Source organism: Podarcis tiliguerta (genome assembly GCF_965153285.1).
Source record: "Podarcis tiliguerta genome assembly, chromosome: 16".
In the NCBI taxonomy this organism is placed as follows: Eukaryota; Metazoa; Chordata; class Lepidosauria; order Squamata; family Lacertidae; genus Podarcis; species Podarcis tiliguerta.
In genome coordinates this window covers 30,045,809-30,069,485 of record NC_139549.1, presented here as the reverse complement: position 1 = coordinate 30,069,485, position 23,677 = coordinate 30,045,809, and the positions used below count along the sequence as shown (strand labels likewise).

General features: G+C 42.1%; 1 protein-coding gene and 1 long non-coding RNA gene across 9 annotated transcripts in view; one reads left to right on the top strand and one right to left on the bottom strand.

Moving 5' to 3' along the window:
- Window positions 1–405: 405 nt before the first annotated feature.
- YPEL1 (yippee like 1) overlaps window positions 406–23,677 on the bottom strand; it is a 25,558-nt gene continuing 2,286 nt past the window's right edge. The window contains exons 1-5 of one of the 4 annotated variants that reach the window (XM_083418441.1): window positions 22,139–22,547; window positions 14,594–14,876; window positions 9,550–9,593; window positions 7,919–8,027; window positions 406–5,445 (exon numbers count right to left, since the gene is read on the bottom strand). In XM_083418441.1, the coding sequence (XP_083274567.1) occupies window positions 5,356–5,445; window positions 7,919–8,027; window positions 9,550–9,593; window positions 14,594–14,710 (360 nt within the window). In that variant the 5' untranslated portion in view covers window positions 14,711–14,876; window positions 22,139–22,547 and the 3' untranslated portion in view covers window positions 406–5,355. Of the gene's footprint in view, window positions 5,446–7,918; window positions 8,028–9,549; window positions 9,594–14,593; window positions 14,877–20,002; window positions 20,148–22,033; window positions 22,548–23,677 lie in introns of those variants that run through there. The other 3 variants (XM_083418442.1, XM_083418443.1, XM_083418444.1) reach the window with 3 other exon arrangements.
- The window catches only part of LOC310666895, a 17,090-nt gene continuing 15,748 nt past the window's right edge, over window positions 22,336–23,677 (top strand). For 3 of the 5 annotated variants that reach the window (XR_014506060.1, XR_014506061.1, XR_014506062.1), the window contains exon 1: window positions 22,336–22,439. This is a non-coding gene — a long non-coding RNA (uncharacterized lncRNA). Of the gene's footprint in view, window positions 22,440–22,926; window positions 23,080–23,108; window positions 23,341–23,677 lie in introns of those variants that run through there. The other 2 variants (XR_014506063.1, XR_014506064.1) reach the window with 2 other exon arrangements.

The window sequence follows — 23,677 nt, the reverse complement described above, 5'->3', positions numbered from 1 at the left end:
CCATACCAGCAAACTCAAGGGAATCCCAAGCTTGCAAGGAAGTAGGACAGAAATAATTATTTACAGGGAAATAGCTCAGCGAACGCCAAGCATGCTCAGTTGCCATGGACTGAGAATTGACTGCTGGAAAGGATAGAAGAGACAATTGTGGGGGGAAGGCATGGCTGACTAGAACCGTGAACATTCAGGTGCTGGCCCTGCTGCTGCTTTTTCATTTTTGGATTTTACACCACGACCAGCAGATCACTCTCCCACATCAGTAGCAGCCACCACCAATTGCCCTTTACACCCTAATAGCGGTCCAGGGAAAGTGGAACTTCCAAGTTTTGTGTAAGAATTGCTTTCTCGTTAAAATGTGACTCTTCTCCATCCTCTTAAAGGGGGAGGGGCGGGGGAAGCACAAAATTCAACAAAACTGAAAACGTTTATTGTGATACCTCAAGTAGATACAATAACGGGAAACAACAACTTGTGTACAGTATTGCCAAGACAAAAACCAGAAAGAAGCCACATCAGCTGCGCAAAAAGTAAGTGTTTTTCCAAAAGCGTTCCAGCAAAGAGGCACAAGTCAATGGGCACCTGCTATGACTCCTGTGTTTTGGACCCTACATTGCTTCTGTGAAATCCCTGTTCATGGTAGCATAAGATTACTGGTGGTTGCCTCTACACAATTGGTGTACCATTAACTTGAACATTTGCTGTCATTCCTTTCACCATTATACAAAGCTGGATAAGAAACTGTGGCTATCTGGGTTGAGTCGTCATAAAACAGGTTTATCATAGCAGACCATAATCTTCTCTGAAAAAAACAGCATATTTTTGTAAATCTCACATTTCAGATTTATTAGAAATCAAAATGGTACAGCCCAATTAATGCTGACATTCATATTAATGACCAAAGTGCACTGTCCCTTTCCCTCAAAAGGGAAACACTGCTCCTCTGAAGTCTTAATTTCACCCGACACCAAGGGAGCTTTCAGTAACGGTTATGCATAACACAGTCCTGTGACATAAGGTTCATCATACAGGTAATAAAGCAATTTAGAGAGACATTGGTAATTTCAACTTCACAACATAATATAGTTAAACTTGGGCCGTGAGGAAAGCAATGCTCTCTAGCCTTGTTGAACAAACGGGCCGAGGCGAGTTCAAGTTGTTCTGGGTTGTTACATAATAGGATTCATGGCAATAGCACAGCAAGTCAAATCCATATGTATAACAAGACTGATTAGGCCGAGAAGCAAGCTTTTATTGGGACAAGTGGTGAAATAATGCAACTTAATATTCTGGAAGCCTGGTGTTTTCTTCCAGTGGTTAAAAGCCGTCCACAGCTGTTAAGAGAAATAACCGCCTCATGAAATTGGTTCTTACTATTGTAACGCTCACACCAAAGGAGCTAGAAAAAATGGAAGGGCGGGGAAAAGTTGCACAGTGGGGCTAGTTCAGATGCACAAAAAAGCTTCACATCAGCATCCTTATAGATACATCTGCATGGAGGAAGTTAGCATCTGATCTAGCATGACCACGTCATGGCAATATTTCCTAGCGTTTACTTTGCTGGGAGCCTGCCAATGTGGTTCTGCAAGATTAGACGTTCCTTCTTCCACATGGAGATTTTTAAAATTGCCTGATCTGGCCCTCAGTCATGCCATACTGTTTGGTTAGTTTATGCTAACCATGGCTATTGAGTTCAAAGGGAAAAACACCTCAATACATGTACACTTTGCGAGCACATTTTCTGTATGTGCGAATGAACATTCTTCCCAAGAACCAGCTTGTAGTCAGTTCATCTAGTCCAAAAAAAAAAAAAGGGGGGGGGAGCTAGTAGGTAGCACACAGAAGTTCACAAAAAATCCTTGTTACAATTTATAAAATATATATATATATTTAATAAATGTTAAGACCAACAGTAATAAAAATAACAGGTAACAAAAGTGCTCAAGTTGAAGGGATAGCGTAAACTTACCCAGAAAGAACACACAAAACCTTAAATAGAATACATTACACACACTCAAAATGGTTAAGAGGGTAAATGTTTTGAAAAATGTTCAAGTATTATGCTTATGTAATGCTGGAAAGTTCAGTAACCAGACTGACCTTTTATACATCAACCAACATCCAGCAGTATCTGGATCCTACTGATACCCAACCTGTAAAATTGAAGCACCCAGTTTTAAAGACCTTCCTACAATGCCAAGTAAAATCATTCATTTCCCCCAAAGGATCTAATATGCAATGCTACTTGATACCTACAGTATCATTTTTAGATTTAGAGTTCTCTACCACCCTTCCCATCCCCTTTTCAAAATCCATAAAAATATTGCTCTATTTGGTATTCTTAAATGCCTTATCACTACAAATGCCTTGCATTAGATTTTTACCCGCAATTTGATACTCCAGGTGCCAACTAAAAAATAAAAATCTCAAGTTTTTGGCATCCAGGTTTAACAAACGGTTTAGGTGAAACCTTGTACCCAGAAGGCCAAACTACACAATATGTGCAAGTGTGCTTTCTTAAAAGCCCCTCTTTTTTTATCATAAAACATTTGGGAGAATTAGTAAGAATGGAAAAGCAAGAGAGAGAAGAGGAGCTCCACTCCAGCCCCTCTTCACGCCCTACCCACGGCTTGCCCCCAAAATACAAACATACAATTGAAACCTTGGGGGCAGAGGGAGAATACTTGGGGAAATGATTTGGAGCTGGGAAAAGTCTAAGCATCTCCCGTCTCTACTCTTTTCATCCCAAAGTGAATTTTCAACTTTTAAGGAAGGCTACAGTTACATGCTTGCCTCCAACATGTAGTTTAGACCTAAGTGATTTAGGTTTAGAATATGAATAATGCACTGATAAAAAGAGGTTGGATTTTGTCTCTCAAACTCCTGCCCAAAAGACCTGGCTGAAAATTGTCCTCTAATTCCTGTAAGTACTAGGTGAGAGACATTTAAACCAAGGAGGAACCATGCTATTGAAAAAGATATGCTTCTAGCGACAGTTTCATAGCTGGTACGGCTTACAGCCAGCATCGTGAGCCAACAACAGTGCCCATCTGCTTACGATTTCAGTACTTACATGGTTGGCAGTGGGTACTGTACCAGTTAGAATATAGTTCAAGTTATTTACTGTTTCAGCCATAAGCAGTGGAGGGAAGATAGGAAAACCGGACCTTTCGGATAAAGCGATTTGAAAGCGATACAAAATAAATAAAGTCAGTTTACTGATATTTAGCGAGGCACACCAGACAGATGTTTGCACAAGTCACTAACCCACAAGACACACAGTGCCTGCCTATTCTAGGTTCCCATGCTGATTACTCCTAGTCCAATGGGACTGGAAGGATCTGTGATGGCAGCACTAAGGAGGATACCAGAGAGCCAAGTCTTCTCACGAGGAAATAGCTCCTCTTAAGAGAAACTTCAGCGGCCTGTGGTCTATAAGGGCGGCTGAAGCTGCTGCTGTCTAGGCGTGAGTCAAGATAACTCCTGGTTCTAGTGTACATTTAGATCAAGTACTGTACTGAAGATTAATGGATAAAAAAACACACAAACCCTCATTCATATTAAATTAAGCACCAGAATAAAAGGTCATTCAGCAAAACAAAATTTGAATCTAGCTGTCACTAGTACAGCTCTTTGGATTTGAATGCCTAAGAGGTAACTATGTACACACACATTTAAACAGATATATTCAATATCCTTTTTTTGCATCACAGTGTAACCATGCTACTACCCAGATGGTTTGCTTGGGAAATAATTCTTCAGACAGAAGAGGGAAAGGACAATTCCTCTTTAGGGAAGATTACTCTTACTTTTAACATGAGAGATATAGCTAAAGTGCAGTAGAGACTTGAAAGCCCATCAGACGAGGATAGCAGCAGCCAGCAGAGAGGAACAATGCAAAGTTTTTCTTACGCCATGTAAAAGACATTGTATCAGAAAGGAGCAGATTTCCCAATGTAAGGCTTTCCATATTATTCATGCTATCAGCAGCTATGTGGTGTTAGTGTAAAATATCCTCCAATCCGTTCCTCCTCTCATAAATTTTAGAATATTAATGCAAAAATCATGACATAAAAATTATTCAAATCTCTTGAAACAGTGTGCAGAAAAGTTCCCATCAGTGAACTTTACATTCACACACATACACACACACATAGTGGAAGTGTCTGACTGAGTCACCCCACAAAAAGCAGCAGCTGGGGGAAATTACAAGTTGATGCTTATTTCACATAACTGTTTATTACAAAATGTGCTCAGGGATGATTCAGCCAGCAAATCAAACGCCCCTTAAAAAACCTAGCATGAAGAAGTCAATTTGCTTTTTTTTTTTTTACCTGCTCCCCAACTTCCAACCTCCCACAGGTAACAGCTAGAGGCTCTGGCCACTTTCACACACAAAAATAATCCTGTGTGTTTAAGGACTGTAAGAGCAAATCACTTCACCGATATCAACCTCTTTATCCAGTGCATTAAAAACTACGTAGCTACATGGAACCAGCCATAAAAACTTCAGCGGATGTACAAGTCCCTGTTAAAGGTACAGTACCGAGACATTTTACATGACATTAAAAATAAGAGCTGCATATAGTTGCATCCTTTGATCTTGAAAACTTTGCTAAGACATTCTTTCTTAAAAGAGCAAAGTTAAACTTTCTTAGGAATGTTTTGATTTCGGTCAGACCTTATAAGTTAGTTGACCTTGTAAATTATTATTCCACCCTCGCTTCTCATTTTCTTTAAATAAAAGCAAGGATTTATAAACCTCAGCCAGTACAAATGACTAAACCTTTAACCAACCTGCCCAAAGATACACACAAGCTGCAGTACTTTAAAAAAAGAAAAAGAAAAGAACTAATGGTTACTACAATGTTATGTCCTTCTCACTGCAAAGAGAGCACAGAAATTGCTATGTCTGGGGTCAGGGGGAAGGAACATGCCTTACATCCCCTCTAGGACTGTTCACGCAGGCCTTCAACAAAATTCCGGGGCAGGTGATGGGCAAAAAGCATGCACAGAAGGAGCATTTAAAAAGCACAGTTCAAAAGAGAGCGCTAGCTATTAAAAGTAATTTGAAATTAGGGAATTATTCCTCTAGTTTGTAGAAAAAGTCGATCCAAAACAACTGCTCACACAGGAATACATATACAAAAAGAGGGAAACTTACACAAAGAGGAAAAGGCAAAAGATGGCCTTTTGGGGAAAGGGGGGGGGGCACAAAATTACACTACTCAGTTGGGAGGTTTCAAAAACGCAGCGATTTTCTCAGCCAGCCGAACCAAAATCCTTTTTGCATTAGTCTTTATAAAGCATGTTCCACAGGTTAATTGTCCAAAGAGAGAGAGAGAGAAGTGTTCCCAATTACTCCCAGCCATTGTCTTTGATCATGTGGGCAAGTTCAATGATGAATTTTCCTTCTTTGTATTTCTGACTGCTTTCAAACGCATGTTCCTAGGCAAGAAAATAAAATATTAGATTCCGTTAGCCGCCGCTTCAAATATGAACGCTTCTTAACGTATCTGTTAGGGGCAAGGCAAGAGTATTGCTCAGCTTAACTGCTGTACTTCGGCATCACTGTATGAACGAAAGAGGGATGACCTGGTTCAAACCTCAACAGGTCAATACTTACAAAGGTGAGCAATGAACTAAATTATTAGCAGATGACTGTTGATTTAAAGCAAGAGTGGAAACCACTTTCAACCAGAGGACTAGATCAATCAGTGGCCAACCCTCCATGGGCATATTTGTCAGGTGAGCACCAGTCACCTGATTCCATATGATCAGAAGATTGACCTGAGCAAAAGCCGCAGGGCTTGTATTTGGCGCCATATTTAAGCAGCGCCAAAAGCAGGAGAACTCAAAGGCTCCTGATAGCTCCTTTGCAGCCACGGCTTTATCTAACCAGCTCCTGGTGTCAGGTAAATGGTAGATGGGCATAGACAGCCCAGAACAGCCTCACTGGAAAGCCTAAAAGGTCTAGTTAGGCGCAAGGGCCAGAGGTCCTCCCAGTTGGTTTAAATCAGGGGTGCCCAATCAGTAGTTTGCTATCTACTGGTAGATCCCGGGCTGATCCTGGTAGATCACGGGTTCCCTATCGTGTACAAAAAGTTATGGGGGGGAAAGCTAAAAAAACTGTGCATCCTCCACCCAAAAAGCTCAACAACTCTGGGCAATCTACCCACCCACCCCACGCACGCTCCTCCTTCCTCCAATGACAATGGGTAGATCACTGCCAGTTTTTTTATAATGGGAGTAGATCACAGTCTCTTGGGAGTTGGACATGCCTGGTTTAAAGCTATCCCATGCTTCTTTGCCATTGAGAAACTATTCAATGCCAACAACCAGAATTTAATGAAGATTACTTTTGGGTTTGTTTTATTCCTATAATCTACAATATCAGATTTTGAGGAATGCAAATCCTATGGAAATTAACTTCCTTTAGGTACAGTTACAGCAGAGATGACCTTGAGGCCGGTTCCCGCCCAGTGTCAGAATCAATATCCTATGCTTTATGAAATACTGGGTGCATCACAAAGTCCCCGTGGTGCTGGCAGGTAAGCTCCACCCAGGCAATCCTGCTCCAGTGAAAAAGGAGTAAATGTATGGGGGAGCCCTGTCAATGTCCTCTGTTGATGCCGTTTGAGGTGTGGGGCCGGACGTATGGCAATGAGGGAGGCCTAAGCATACTCCAGAGAAAGGGGTGGGGGGAGTAGCAAAGCAGAGCAACGCAAAGTCAGTCAAACTAAAATTAGTAGACCCATTGAAAGTAATGGATGTGGCTAATGGTGGACCATTAATTTCAATGCGTCCACTGAAAGCAGGGCTTTGGCCACATCACCCTGGGAAGAGAGAAAAATTGTTAAACTGCCCTGGGAATTATAGCGCTGGAAGGAGAATCGGGGCCTCCTAACAATCTACAGCCCCCAGAATTCTTGGGGGGGGGGGAAGCCTTGGCTGTTTAAAGTGGCAGCATGGTGCTTTAATTGCATAGTGTGAATGGAACCTTAGTTGGATACAACCCTTTGAATTTAAAATACAAGTAATGTTAATAAAATAAATTTTCATTCAAATGCCTTTATGCTCCTGGGAAATGGGAAATTTACTTCTTACTTGGGAAGACTTTTACCAGTATGCTTTTCATTACATCTTGCAAAGAGAAGACTACGTACTATGAAAACGGAAAATTCTAGGAACCCAGCCTCTCCCTAAGAGCACCCCCCTCCCCAGTGGCAGTAGTCCTGCACTCAAATAAGTAAGAGGGATGGCAGAAGGACAGGTCCTCATGCATCAGTAACAAAAGCAGAATCCCCGGCAGGTGGAATAAAAGATTCCCTTGCAAATTCAGGGGCTCTGAAAACTGCTTGTTATGAGTCCCTCACCACATGTAAGCAGGGTCTGTGTCAGGCACCTGCCACACTTCAAAGCAGCAAATATGAACTGAAATTCATAGTTCTAGGACCTACTCCAGGTCTGGAGGTAATTTGCTTTAAACTGTTGCTTTTTACGTTGCTGTAGCCTGCCCTGTGCCTTTCTCGGGGTGGGTGGGTGGTAATAACAACAATAACTACAACTACAATGACCACTAGAGGAAGGCCAACTGGTGATGGAAGATCGGGTTGCCTCTTTAAGATGTGGAGAACTTTTACCCATGGATCTGAATTGTAGCCAGAATTGGTCAATTTATCCTCAGGCTTCTTATCATGCCACCAGTCTGACAAGAACACAAGACCCAGAGTGTATCAATGTTGGGGTACTCAGACTAGACCCACTGAACTTTAGTGTAGAGTAGACTCAACTTTAGTGAGTCTGCTCAGAGTAGTACTTAGTTGGCGACAACATAGATAGTCCCACATTTGCACATTGCCTATTTCAATGACCAGACAAAACCAAGCAGTTGCATGTCCAAAAATGGGCAAATGCTTACGTATTTCCATCCAAGAGTGGTTTTGCAGTTTTCACAATAAATATCTGCCACTGCATGCAAGCCTGTCAGAAGAACTCTCTCTTCCGCAGGACCACAGCCCACATTCACCCTGCAAGAGAGAGAGTGGGAAAAGCATAAGTCATTTTGTAAGAATCTTCCTTCCCCTCCCATTAATATAAAGATATATGCAAATGCTAGATGCAAAATCTCAAGATCATTCACACCAGGATTTTTGGCAAATATTTCCAACGTCACACAAAGAAGCTATTTTAAAGCCAAGATGCTTTGCTTGTTCCTCCTTGCATACACCAAGCTTTTGAACACAAACCAAATAAAACATCTGTGCGACTTCCGACCTAGTATTAATTACCAGGTAAATTGTTTTAACCAGTGCCATTTTTCTAGAAAAAGAGGTGCCGGAGCTCATTATGAAGTTCTCCCTTGTTCTCTTAGAATGGCAATGGTGCCCACCTGAGAGGTGCTGGAGTTGAGCTCTGGTGAGCTCCAGCTGAAAGAAAAAAAAGCCCTGGTTTTAACTATGGCTTTGTTTTTATGTTTCTTTTAAAGGTGAAGGTAAAGGACACATGGACAGTTAAGTCCAGTCAAGGGCAACTATGGGGTTGTGGCGCTCATCTTGCTTTCAGGCTGAGGGAGCCGGCGTTTGTCCGCAGACAGCTTTCTGGGTCATGTGGCCAGCAGGACTAAACTGCTTCTGGCACAATGGGATACTATGATGGAAACCAGAGCGCACGGAAACGCTGTTTACCTTACCACCACTGTGGTACCTATTTATCTACTTGCACTGGCATGCTTTTGAATTGCTAAGTTGGCAGGAGCTGGGACAGAGCAATGGGAGCTCACCCTGTCGCAGGAATTCGAACCACCGACATTCTGATCAGCAAGCCCAAGAGGCTCAGTGGTTTGGACCACAGCACCATCAGCATCCCATGTTTCATTTAACTATGCCACCAACAGAAGTTATTACCTACCTTGAAAGGATTTTAATAGACACTCTAAAGAAGAAAAAAGTTGCATTGTAAAATCTACAGTTAGTTAGAATTATGTTTCCATATGCGCTGGTTCCAAACATAACTTTTTTGGCAATGCTAATTAAGAGGAACACAGAAAGCTGTCTTATATCATGTCAGCCCACTAGTATACCTAGCTCAGTTTTGTTTACACTGGTTGGCAGCATCTCTCCAGGAACCTTTCTCATCTAGACTTGATTGAACTGTGGCTCTTTTGCATGCAAAGCATGCACTCTATTACTGAGTCATAGTCGTTCAGCCCTCAGAAGCCTTCCACATGTGCCTGACTGAAGGATGTGTGGCCTTCTGCAGGCAGAGCAAAACCCTTCTCTCACACCATTCAAAGTATTTGATAACCACAAAATACCAGATGCTAGGGAGCAACAGCAAAGAAGGGCTACCGTATTTCAGCCATGTTGACGGCTTCCAAGACATCTGCCGGCTACTGTGGGAAGCAGACTGCTAGACTAGACGGACCGCTGGGTTTATCCCATAGGGCTCGACTTGGGTCCTTGCGTAAACCAAGGCAACAAGCCAATCCACTCACATGCTATTGTTGTAAAATAGTCCTCCTAGTCCATAGAAAATAATAATTGCACTTACACTGAATTAAAGAGGTAGGCTCGCCCCTGGCTTCCCTGAAAGGACTGTAAAAGAAAAAAAAGACATATATATATATATAAATATTTTTTTAAAAAAACACTAAAACATTGTCTCAATGAAGAGGCAAATCAAAGCATTCCACCTGAACTTTGAAACTAGCACATTGTATGTTAAGTGCAAATTCAGCTGCATGTATTGTTCCAAGTAATTATTCTTCCGATCTGCCACATGGGGCTGGAAACTCATTGTCTAATCTCTAATCTCAAAACCAAATCTTTCCCCAAGTGTTTGTGCAACTACTGCTAGGTATAGTGCCTTCTTTAAGCCAACAGTGTCTGACACTGCTGCAATAGACAAAAGAAAAGGTATGGTAATTAACATAATGTAGTATAGCGAAGAAAGATCTGGCACAGTTCAAATCCTTAGCTATAGAAGTCTGTAGCTCCACTCTACCATTAACACACACTGTTTTAAGGCAATCCACTCTCTCTTCCTTCCCCATCAGTAATATGGGGACAGTAACAGTCTACCTTATATTATTGAAACATTATTGAAATAATGCATGTGAAAAATACATGGATTTGCCTCTCAATAATTTATAGCACTCACTTTGCCCTCTACTTTTCCGTGTTGCTTATTTAGTAAGATAAATAAGTTTTAAATAAGTTTTGCTTTTAATTAACTTTGGTCATTATTCCCTAAACTAAGCCAAAAAATGACACAGGTGTAATTGTATAGGATTACAGAAAATTAAAATTGGATAACTAGAAAACATATGAGTTCACTGGGCATTCTCCATTTGGTTCTGGAGTTATTAGAGTTTCAAGTTGGGGTGTTTGTGTGAAGCTGTCAAAGTGCTCCCCACCCCACTACAGGGTTCTAATGTGTTAGAAGGGACACAGTTAAAACTGGAGATTTAAAATTGACACTCAGTTATAACTGGTGCTTTAAAAAATGAGTCTGGAGAGCCAACCCCTAGGGTCTTTGCCCCCCAATAAAATACTTGAGGGGGCCACCCCCAAAAAAGTTGGTAGGAATTGCCATTCAAATGCTGTGTGTGCACCATGGCATGTGATCGATTATGTGTGTGGGGGGGTGCTCACCTGCCCCCCATATAGTATTCAAGTTGGCACCCCTGGGTCAAGCACTGTCTGAAGGGCAGATGATGATGGGGGAGCAGGAAACAAATTAGAATCAACCCACCAGAACAAGCAGCAAGTCTTAGGTCCTCCTCTCCCCATTTTACCAATCTGGATGGCTCCCTTTTTTGGTTAAAAAAACAGATCCCCCTCCCTGCAAAAAGCTAACTAAAGCTAGTCTTTAATTCTTGTGCTAAGCTATCAGGCCATGCAGGAGGTAATATGAATCTGAGAATGTTCTTAGTGAACAAGAGTCAGAAAGAACCAATCTGAGACAAAATGGTAATATTCAGTAAAACTGTACATAGCAGTTATCTAGCAACCTCTTACAAATGAGCTCTACGCAGTTACTTATGACCTGGTGAATGCCAAGATTCAGCAAGATTGTCATTATAGAGCACGTAAAAGTTCCCATAGGTCAGAAATTTAAAACAACATGTATATTATTCCTAAATAATTATTTTTTTCAAACACTGTCAGTCCTTGAAACATTGTTAACTAAGTGGCAGAAAATGTTGCAGTGTGTAGATGGCAGAGACACAAAGGCTCTAGAGTCCATGATGCTAAAAAGTATCACATATGGAAGATTCAGAATTCCTGAAGGAATGTCTGTGTCCATTTACAGTTAAATGGGAGAATTGATAAAGGATACAGTAACACACAAACGTGCTAACATTATCATGAGCTGGAGCATTCACAAGTTTCACTGAAACAGATGCCACCAACCCTTAGGAATCTCCAGCTACACAGTGGTACGATCTATTTTTTAAATCTGAAATAAGAATCCCCATACAGTCATACCTCGGGTTGAAGTGAGCATTTTCGGGTTGCACTCTACGGTGACCCGGAAGTAACGGAAACCGTTACTTCCGGTTTTCGCCGCTCGCGCATACACGGGTACATGGATACATGGATCCCGTTCGCATCCAGAGGTACCACTGTATTAATAGTTCTCCTCGGAGTACCAGATGCCAAGCAGAAAAAAACAGGAGGTGACAGTCCCTTTCGCACTACTTGCAAATTTGTACAGGAGGAGATGGGATTCTGCACCACCTAGAAACCACATTGTATTCATATGGAATGCAATTGTACCAAAGCACCTTCCTAGAGTCCCTAGAAAAAAACAGTAGTTGAAATGAACCTCTTGAATTCATCATCATTGCTACCTAATAGGTCAAAGGGGAATACAGATCTCAAACAGGAATTTGAAGACATAAAAATGGCTGCAAAATGATGTCTATTCCATAAACCAGCAAAATTTCCAAGATTACTTCATTTGGTTTTCATTACCACCCTGTCAGAAGAGATCAGAGAAAGATACACCATATATTTTAACATATGGTGTGCCCGAGAAAACATGTGCCAAAATACTGATGTGCAGCAAACAGCAAAATTGTGAGTCACAAATTTATCACTTATATAAGTTGTTATTGTTACTTACAATACTCAGGGTTAAGAATTTTTTTAGTGCCTGTTTTATTACAACTTAGTTGCCTTTCCAAGTATTGGCTCCTGTGATTCATATTATTTAATTGTTCAAGAGCTATTAACAAGACCCATGTCCAATATACATCAGCAGGGTAAAATGGTCTTGCAGTTGAATAAAAAAATAAGATTAAAAATTGCAGTGGTACCTCAGGTTACAAACTTAATTCGTTCCGGAGCTCCGTCCTTAACCTGAAACCATTCTTAACCCGAGGTACAGCTTTAGCTAATGGGGCCTGTGCACAACTTCTGTGCTCATCCTGGGGCAAAGTTCTTAACCCGAGGTACTACTTCCAGGTTAGCGGAGTTTGTGACCCGAAGTGTTTGTAACCTGAGGTACCGCTATTCAGGCAAATAAATAGCCTGTGGGAGGGCTAGAGGGAGGGAAATGAAGCTAAGCCAGTAAGATCAGATTCACAAGGTGCTACACCCCTTCATTACAGAATTTGTATGCAACACAATCACAGTATCACACATATCTGTATCATCCACTAGCCATTGCCATTTGTGTACAAAGTGTACGCACACACCTCAGCAATTAGTAATATTTGTTTCAATGTTAGTGCATGAGGATGATTGAAGCTCAGCTGCTAATACCTCTCTTTGGAAATTTACCCAGTATGTTACTGCAATAGTGGGAATTCCTAGGAAATCTGCCCTCCAATATTCATTGCTGGAAGAAACAGGAATTCCGGATGAGCACCAGGATTGGTGGGTTGCAAGATACACTGGAAAGCAATCTTCCTCCCATCTTTTCAGCAGCGTGAGTGATTCACATATCACCATGCCATGTAGTTTGCAAACCAGGGAGTGTTTGGTTTTATTTTAAGGGCAACAGTGAGTCAACTAATTGCACTGTAGTGTTTGTTTTTAAAGCAGGCATACCCAATCATTTACACCTTTAAATTACTGCTATGTAGTCAATTTTCATCCCATCACAGTCTTGTGAACATACCTAATTAGGAAAACCAGGCATTGAAAAAAATCCATAACTGTAGCGGAAACCCTCACCTCTCTCTTGTCATCTAAAAACTATACCAATTAACCTAATTAGGTACGACGTTTAATTACCAGGCATATTTTACAGTTACATGACCCTGTCCCACCAACTTATTAGTCACAGTATACTAAACTTGTAACAATTAAAGAAGATGGGTGTTAGACAAATTGTCAGTCTGAAACCATTTTTAATGTTTGGTAGATTGTTTATTATGCTTTTACCTGAGAATACAATACTATTTTTAACACACAGGAAGTACAAAATTATGTGAGGTTTCTTTACAGAATATACTTTGTTTAAAAAAATTATTCCCTTAATTTTGGTGCAAAATTGGCTGGGGGTGAGGGGGAGAAACAAAAATCAGTGGAGGGACCATTTCTCTTGTCATTTTTCCTTTATTGTGTTTCTGTGTGGTAAGCTTCAATCTGCAGCACAAACCAGTGCTGTAGCAACTGCTAACAAATGCATATTCTTCAGAATATATGCATGTAGATCGCAGCATATAGCAATCATGAGAGACCCCATTGCTGTGAAGGAAAATCAATATTAGATGATGCTCTTCCTGGGGTCCAAATTCCTCCCCAATGCACATGAAGAGCGGATACAGAGCAGGTGAATATGAATATAAGCTTGGGAGAATATGGTCTCTCATTTCAGAAACATAGAAACTCCCAAATCCTTGCATAGGAATTGGGGAAACTGCCTGGTGAGAGGTTTCTTCATATATACAGATCTCAAAGAAGAGCCTTGATTCACAGTTGTTACCAAAAGTCCTTCAAAAGAATGCATGAAGGGGAAAAACAAGGAACAAAAGAAAGTAGTTTTGAAAAGCATGCTTCCTCACTTCAGGAATGCTCTCACTGGACAGATCTGGCTGCAGAACATACACAGAATAAAAAACCCACCCACCCTTCTTTTCCAGCTGACCAGATATACATCTCTGCATACTTCAATCCATTAGACTATTTTCTTCACATGGATGGCTAGTTGGTTTAGATTTCATGTCTGAATACTAGATCTTCTGTACTTGAATATTAAGAACACAGTAACATTTGAACATAGTGTAAGTTACACAGTGATTCTCTTTAGAAGAATCATGCTACCAAACTAAAACAAGCAGGTTAGTCACATTACCTCAAGTGACCACAACCCTGATCAATGTGCTTCGCATTAAGAGCACTTCTTTTAAAATTTCAATTACACATCATTCCGGCCTGAGAAGAGACCAAACACACCTCAAGAAGTAGCACCTGAACACAAACAGAATGTAATCTGGAAATACATTATGTAAATTCTTATGCAGTGTATTTCTAATAGACCCTGAAACACATAGCTTTTGGTGTATCTTTTTGTCTCATTATGGCAGTTACAAACAGGCACCAGATCATGCATTCATGAGGTCTAGAGACAGGCCACTTGCCTTGGAAATTAGTTCATCATGATTGGCTAGATGGGCTCTGCAGTGGATACAACTGTAGGTCCGATGACAGTTTGGTAGGTAAGCCTGGAACGTTTTGGATTTTGTCATTTTTACCATCTCTGTTGCCAGTTCTTCACTCTGATCAGGGCTGGCACTTGAAGAATTACAACTTTGCTGAACTTGCTGACAAAAGAAACACTGGAAAATGCAAGCAAAAGCCGTTGTTGTTCTGGAGTGTGTGTGGCAGCTTCCACACAAACGCCACAGAAGAAACAATCAAAACCTGCAACGGAAGAAAGAAGCATATAAGCCACTGCAAGTCTTTTTATAGTACATATTTCTAATTAAACATTTAACTTTTCCATTTCATCATTAGTGTAAGTTTAAAATAAAATGAGTACCTTAAGTTACATGCAGTGTTGCTTCCTGTTAAAATATCATGCCTGCATGTATATGCCACAGAGTCCTACATGGGAGAGGAGAGGGGAGCCCTACTCTTGAACTGTAATACTGAGGTGCTCCCAACCTCCCATACAAAAGGGAGATGGGAACACTGCAACAGAGGGCTGTATGCTAACACAAGCACTGGAAACTCAAGGGTGGCAAAACAGCTGGATGAACAAAAGGCAAGCGTAACTAACATTCCACTCAGCCAACACAAAATAGTTGCTGGGTAGGCCAACTATGAAACTTTCTGCCCATAGGTTCCTCACAAAGTAAGTGCATTCTGAAGTCTGTTTGTTTAAATCAAACCGTAGTTAACCACAGGTTGTCAGGTTTGAATGAAACAAGCAACTTGCAGCCACACTGGAGAAGGAGGGGAAAGAAAGGGAGCATATGAGTCCAAGGCTCACCTTGGCTCATTTCCATCACAATAAGCCATAGTTTATAAGGATGTTTAAACACAGCCAAAGCCCAAATAAATACTGAACTATGTGGATTCAAAAACTTCGCAGTGTAGCCTCTTCAAACAGCTTTCTAAAAGAAATACTGCTGCGCAAAAAAAGATAATTTCCAGAAGTTTGGCAGATGGTATCACTCCATGAATGCCGGACACTCATAAACCTCTGTTCATTATCAGCCAGCTGAAGCAAGAGACACATTCTCTTCAGATTCTCAAGCTTCAGGGTGGTCTCATTTGATTCTAATATGTAATAATGAACTTAGGGTCTGGAGACCACAGACATCTAGTACCAATGCTGTATCCCATAATAAATCAATATAAGTGAACATAGAGGTGGGAAAACACTATCAACATTTTAACCATTTCTTTATCAATTTCATCAAGGACAGTCAAGAAACCTGGGATTTTCCATTGGTAGTAAAAATTTGAAAGGCACAAAGATTATGGTGTGGTAGCAATAACAAGTGTAAACAATAACTCCCCCCAAAGAGGACTGTTGTCAATACAGTACCATATATTATGCAGCCAGAAACAGCAAATAAGAACAGGAGACAACCATTAAGGTAATATGGGGTTTGCAAGCCATGGTTTGGTGCAATGTCTGAATTCTAAAAACTAGTGTTATATGGGTGTCACTACAGAGGCTGCTTCAACAAAGAGATGGGAAATGAAATTGTGAACTTGTATGCTGGGAGAAAGGAGGGCCAAAGCAAACTGTTCTAAACCATAAAAGTGCTTGCTTAATGTTTGGAAGCTCAAATCATAGTTTAGGTCCTAAACGATGGTTAGTTGCAGTGACTGCTCTCAGCCTCTGGTTAATTATTCAGTCATAGTGGTGGCTGAATAATTCCTGTAACAAGATAAATGGGGGAGTGGGGAAGAGGAGAAAGCAGTAATTCAGTCTTTGGACAATATAAATGTATAATTAGATATAATGTTGGATTCACAAACCTTCTTAAAATTAATGAACCTGTGCCTTGCAGAACAAAGGTAGGCAACATGAGGCAAGGCAGTTACCTAAAATCAAATCTCAAAATTAAATTTATTAAAATCAATGGCAGTAATTAATCCAGTTCTTAGAGAGAGAGAAGGGAATTCTAAAGTAAAGGAATTTTAATACTGTATTGCCAATGGCAGCACATATAAAGTTTATTAATTGTGTTTTGTAAGTTGAAAATCAATAAAAATAGTTTACATGCTTCAATGCATGTGATAATGTCACAGATTCAGTTTTAAAGGATTATTTGTGTGAACATAATGTTTTTTGTTTTACATTCAGATATTTTAATCTGGCTTCATTTTAACTTTTGTTTAAAGTTGGTTTAAATTTGTAAACTCATCAGTTTTCAACTATCCTACTTTAAAGTTTATGTGCAGAGTGTGCTCATGAACTTCACAATTATGTTTCTTGTTAACGAAGACCAGGGATGCACAGATCCCCCCCAGTGGTGCAAGGAAGTGCAATAACCCCTTATCATCCCTCTGCTGACTAGTCCTTTCCCTGAGTTCTTGAGGAGCTGCAGAGAACATGGAGGAATATGCTTCCCTTTGCACTTCATCTGTGGAGAGTTTTGCATTCTTCAAAAATCCTGAGAGAAATGAAACATGAATAGACCCCCTCCCATGTTCTTTGGCATGCACAGATAACTTCGGGGGGGGGGGGGAGAGGTCTTGTTTCATCCTTTACAGATCTTCAGAAAAAGCAACGGGACCTTCTCAGTGCTTCCCCACAGTCTCTGGAAGCATTTATAAAGCACTGGAATCAAGGGTTGGGTCTTTCTGTATTTTTGACTGGGCTGTTGCATAAGATTGAACCATCTGTCAAATCTTCAAGACAAAGTTTTTTCCTCCCAAACTCCACCGCCACAGGCACAGACGGAAGATATAGGGGAAAGGAGGGCTCAAGGGTAATAACTGCCTAATAAGTTAAACCAAAAATTTCTGAACCCTTGATTAAGTACTATTCATATACCTTTCTCTGATATCTGCAATCTGCCATTAAGGTACATCTAAGAGTGCCTGGCAGTGACAGATTGTGCATTTAGTGTGGTGGCACCTGGTTTATAAGCAGTCTACCTAATAAAATCAAGCTAGCACCAACTATAATGAGTTTTAGGCACCAATACTTAATTATTTCAGGGAGCATTCTGATGAAAAGGATTAACTTGTTTTTTAGAACCTTCTTGTTAGGTGACCCATTCTGTGCTTCTGTTTGTTTGTTTTTTTAATGTAGTTTGGTTCAAATGTATTTGTTATGTTGTTTTGGTTTTAAACTGAAGTCATATTGTACACTGCATAGCTTTCAGTTTTGTGGTATAGAAAGGAATAAACAACCAACAGTACCGTAGTTTCCTTGAAACAGACCTACATGAATTGCCATACCTACTGCAACCAAAACAGCTCCATCCACACACTACAGGTGTGGGCAAATCCTGAGGTTTACAGAAGTACCAAAAAGAGAGAGATGAAAATGCAGCAGAGTTCAAATTTACTGAACTATGAAAAGACTACCCTTTTAAATGTGTAAGCAAAACTGATTGAGATCTTAATAACAGCTACTCAAGCCCCCCCCCCCCATTCCATTTCACAACACTAAAGGAGTTTTAAAAGCCATCAAAATGTTTGTCTCCTAAAATACTAACTATACACAAGGGCATGCTGTACAAATCTGATATTCTCTGCCAAGCCCCATGTGAAAACAGGTTCAAGCATTGGAACATATGTTTTTTTCAAAAACATGCTTTTTCAAACATTCATTCTAGACGCAATTAAGACACAATTTTCATTTTCATCATGCCCTTGCTACTCCCAGTTGAACGTGCTACCCATTTTATTAGATGGATAAATAAGTGTTATTTTCATGTGATATTACAATTCATACACTGAATGCATACAATGTTAGCTCTTCTGTCTACCAGCATGATGTCATTTGAAGGAAAGCGTAATCTTAGTAGGCAAGCAGCAGCCAATCTTAAGCATAGTGGGCTGTCCTAATTCTGCACCCGGATGTATAAACAAATATTTAAGCATGTTAGCTGCAACAGAACGTTATCAGCATACAACAGATCTACAGAATATTAAGATATTCTCAAACCATTAAATAGCTTTTATCAGGAACACAAGCAACAGGTCATTTGATTCTAGTATACAGCATTTCCCACTGCTATTTCATACATTATATTTATAGAGGTTTTGTACTATAACAAGCCTTAATTTCATTCATGTTTTTACCAAGCTACTAAAAGGGCTTCTATTAAATATGAACTACAAAAATTGGGGTTATAACTTTATCCATACTTATCTGAGAGTAAGTTGCAATAAGGAGAGAAGTATTTATTTCTGAAGAAACATGCACAGTTGGTTTAAAACCCCTAAGATTTGTTATGTAAGACACGTAAAATGTGGCTGGACAATTGTTCATTTAACTGAAACTAAGTTGCTTCCCACCCCCCATTAACTTTCCCATGAAGTCTGTTAACGCTAAAGAACCTTTTTGATCCACCAGCAATCCAGACTGCATCAAATGTATACACAGAAATAGATGTTGCTGCATTATAGACAGTGCTAAAGTGGCTTCTGTGAAAACACATTTTCATAAGACCATTCCATAGACCTCACCCTTACTAAACTTCAAACAATGCTAAAATAAAGAGACAAAAGACTTGTGCAGATATGATCTTCACTTTCAAGGGCTGTTGTTAGTGGAGTTGAAAACTCCTCACCACACACTCAGACCACAAAGCAAAACATCACTGCCTGCTCTGATTTTAACCAAACCATCTCCTCCCACCCTTTCTTTTGCCTGTTCTTCCTCTGAAGTGTAGAAACAATGGGTTCGGAGCCTTGTGGAAAAGGCAACTTTTCATGGAGAAAGGCAAGGGCACTGCGAGAAGCAACATTCTAAAAATAAACATGCACCTCCAGTCTGCTTTGGACATTACAGCACGGAGGAGGGGAGGGGAGATGAACGGACGTGCAGCAGCAAAGTCCCAGCCAGCCTACCCACAACAGCAGCAGCAGCCAGCCCCTGCCACAGCCAGTCCGCGCCCGGTGGATCAAAACAAAAGGCCAACGGCGGCTGCAAACGGCTCACTTTCTGGCACTGTTTATAAACAGTGTCTGAGCGCCCCCGGTGGGGTCGACCTAGAGCGCAGCGAAGCACGCTGGCTTCGACTTGCCCCGGGTGGGGGGTGTCCAGTTCTGGTACAAGGTCGGGGAGGAAAGGTGTTTTTCCAGCTTCATTTCCTTGTCCAGCCGCAGGGCGATCAGCTCGAGCCAGAATTCCAGTTCCACTTTGCTCCGAATTCCAACCACCACGAAACCGAAAGGGGAGGGGGAGAAAGGGCAAGTTCTCTTTTCTGCGGTTAAATCAATGAAAGCGAAAGATCTGGCGAGGAAAAAGCCTCGAGGGCTGACGGAAAAGAGCAAGCCAGCATGCAGGCACAAACAAAGCAAAGCAAAACAGATCCGGTTCTGCAGCTGAAGCTGAACGAAAATCCCCTTACCTCTGGAGCTTACTTGTTCGAGCCATTGAATAGCAGCCTAGCAGGCTCCAAAACCACAAGAAACTGCAGAAGGGGCGGCACGTATAGACGACCCCCCCCCCCAGCTGCTCAACACGATCGTCATAGAAAAATGTGCGAATCCGAGCAGCAAACAAAACGGCCCCCCCTCCCCGCATCCCAGCTCCAAACCGACAAAGAGCTTGCGGAGGCAGAGTGACACAAAACCGACCCAGAGATGTTTACTGTTCTACTGCCCCAGATAACAGGCTCAAGGACCGCCTGCATCTTGCAGGGAATTTCTGCGATGCTATGATCAGGGGTAAACAACCGCCCTTGTGGTGCGCAGCCCTGAAAGATGGAGGGGCAAAGGGAGTGCGGAGCGTGAGAAGGAAATTAAATCACCGACGCATACAGAAGATTACAGAACTGAATTGGCTAGGATAAGCTCTTGTCCCCCTCTCGGTAACATGCTAATTAAAAACAGCAACACCCACCTTGCAAAACAATTTCTTTCTAAACCTTCAAGTAAACAAAAAACCCTCATGGAGGCTATTGTGTCCCCTATTACCTCCACAGGCTGCAAAAGCCAAATCCCCCTGCACTCCTTTCTCAGACTGCTCAAACAAGGGAGAAGGAAGAGTGGAGCCTTTTGTGTATATGCAAACTGATGCTTAAATTTGAATCTGAAAAAAACTCTAGAACACACAAAGCATTAAAGTGCATGCTATTGGGTTTCTGAGCCTGTGCAGAGTACATTAAGAAACTGGGCTTCCATTTGAGACAAACAGGAGGTAACAGGAGTCCCTGGCTAGCAGCTCTGATCAGACCTTTCTCAAGGATGCACAATTCTTTTCCTTCTACAGCAAATAGAAAAACAACTATTCTTTTCCTCCATGTGTTGGAGGTTTCTCTTTTTTTGTTCAGGATTTATTTATCTTTTAACGGTGAGCCCTTGGAAAAGACATGAGGCCCACAGATGCCACTAAAATTGGTTTTAGCCATTCTAAACTTTCAGTGTCACAACAGGACACCAAAAAAACTCAAGTAAATAAATCTAGCACTCAAGGACTACTACGAGGCTCATAATATCACTTACTAAGTTGAGGAAATTTTAAAAAATAAAATAATTCTTTCTCCTCAGGCCAAACAGGCCACATTACTTAAGGTTCTCATCTTAAGAGGCTCCAAGAGATCAGATGATGTTGAAATTGCTGTAAGTTGCCTCTGCCAAGAGGATGCAATAGAATATAAACATTGCAGTTATTAGCAAATTAGTAAGTATTAGTCAAGGCCATCACTATCACAGAGTAATTTTTAAAATATTTTTCGGAAGTACTTCTATAACACTTTTGTTTGTCAGCTGCTCATTATCTAAATGCAATTTGCTTCCCTGTCCTTTTGTATGACTGTTGCTGTCTTCCTAGGCTGCAATCCTACATACTTACACCTTGGGAATAAGTCCCACTTAACTTGAGTGTGGATTTTGAGTACATAAGCTGTAGAATTGTAGCCTGTTCATATTTTCGAAATCCTCTTTTTTTTTTTAGCAGCCTTGGCTGGTTTACGTAGAGGCAGGATATCATCGCCCAAACAACAAACATCATTTTGGGAAGTTCCTTTGAGAGCCTCTGAACCTCCAGGGAATATGAAAACATAGTCAATAAAGAAGTTGACCGGACACACACAAAATATAAATACTCTACCTCCCTTCAACAGAGGCAACCATACAGATAAAGGGATCGTTATCAGCCCCAAAGTTCACCCCCCCCAAAAAAATACCTCTTGGATCACAAATGTTGGGGCGGAGAAAAGGACAAGTCCACCCCAATTATAAACTTATCCTGCCCCCCATCAATGACAACCCTTCCAGGAAGGACTACCTGAACTCCTCACAATCCTCAGGTGGGTTTTTTTTTGGGGGGGGGAGGAATGAAAGAGAAGGGGGAGGGAGGGAGACAAGACCCTGGAATGTGTGGGGAGCGTATCCCCCACCCTATCGAGATGCCCCCCCCCCGCCAAACACCAACTCACACACACACAGCCCAGTCGCCCTTTCTTCTTTCTTTCTTTCCTCGTCCCAGCCGGGGAAAAAGGGCAGGGGAACACCAAGCGGCCGTGGAGGTGGAGAGTGGCTACCTGCTGTGGGGGGCCAGGGTCGCGCCGCCACCGCCGCCTCCTCAGCGAGCGCCGCCGACCATGCCCCGAAGCGAGGCGGGCAGCGGGGTGGGTGGGCTTGTTTGTCCTGTGAGGGAGGAGAGGGGGGGGGGTCATAGAAAGCGCCAACCGCCGCCGCTGCTGCTGCTCCCGAGCCGGGCCCCCCCGCTCTCCTCAGGGCCCAGAAGCGACCGAGAAGTCATCCTGCTCGTCCTTCGGTCGCCGGTGTCGTCGTGGTTGCCGTTGCCGCCGCCGCTCTCTCCTCCTTCACGACCCCCCTCAGGTTTAACGCCGCCCCGCCCCCTCGCCTGGCTTTTGTTTTGCTTGGACTCTTCTGCTTTTTCTTTCCCCCTTCTCTCTCCGCCCCCTCGGCTCGCGCGCACTTCAGCCCAAGGCGCACGCGCGGTGTCGTTAATTTATTAGAAGGGGGGGGGAGAGAACTCTCGCGTTTTGGCTCCTCCCCCCCTTGAGCGCGCGCGCTTCGACGCGAAAGGCTCGTGATTTGCCTTGCCCTCTCCGCCCCCCTCCCCATCTCTCTCTCTCTCTCTCTCTCTCTCTCTCTCTCTCTCTCTCTAACTCCGCCCACACTTGGTGCGCGCGCAGTTGAGGCTCCTGAGCCGCCGTTAAAAAAACGTGGATTCGTGGTTTTTAAACACCCCCTCCGCTTCCCACACGGTCTTTCGGGTTGTGTGGGTTTTTTTGTAAAAAAACAACCCCGCCCCCTTTTAGCGCTCTCTGTCCCTCACGCGCGGACTTTCGAGGCGAGGCGCGCGAGGTTTGCGCGCTGCCGTTAATAAGCGCTGTGGGCCGGGGGGGGAGGGGCAGTACGGCGGCGTTTGGCCCGCGCGCGGACTTTGAGGCAAGGCGCATACGCCTCTGGGAAAGGCGGGAGTTTGTAGCCGTTAAATGAATATATAAATACTGTATAAAATAATAGACGTGGGATGTTGCCGCCGCCTTCGCACCTTGTCAATCACGAGTCATAAACTCCCTCCCCCCCCCCACTTTCTTAAAAGCAACAACGTTGCAGTTGTTGCAAAGGGCGGCGTGTGGAGAATGCAATAATGATGCAGAATACATAGATAAATAGGTATTTTGTGTGGTTTTTATCTTGTATTTTTATGTTGTGTAAACTGCCCTGAGATCTACCGAGAACGGTATACAAATATAAATAAATAATATGGGTAAAGTTTTTTTTTAATGACATCACTTGTTAATTAGCTGATGAGCTATTTATTGCACTTATTGATAACAGCTAACATTAAAATGCCCCATGAATGATGCATATTATAACACAGCTCTTTACAGCCCTTTAAAAAGCAGCACCTTGTATAAATTATTGGGGGGAGGGCAGGTAAACCTTATCCCACATAATCAGAAGACACGTTGCATGCACACAGTTTGAATGGCAATGCCCATCAGCTTTTTTGCGGGGGGTGCGGTCCCATCAAATATTTTATTGGGAGGGCTAAAGAGACCTTGGCCCCTAGGTGTTGGCTCCTATGCTGGCAACTATTTGCA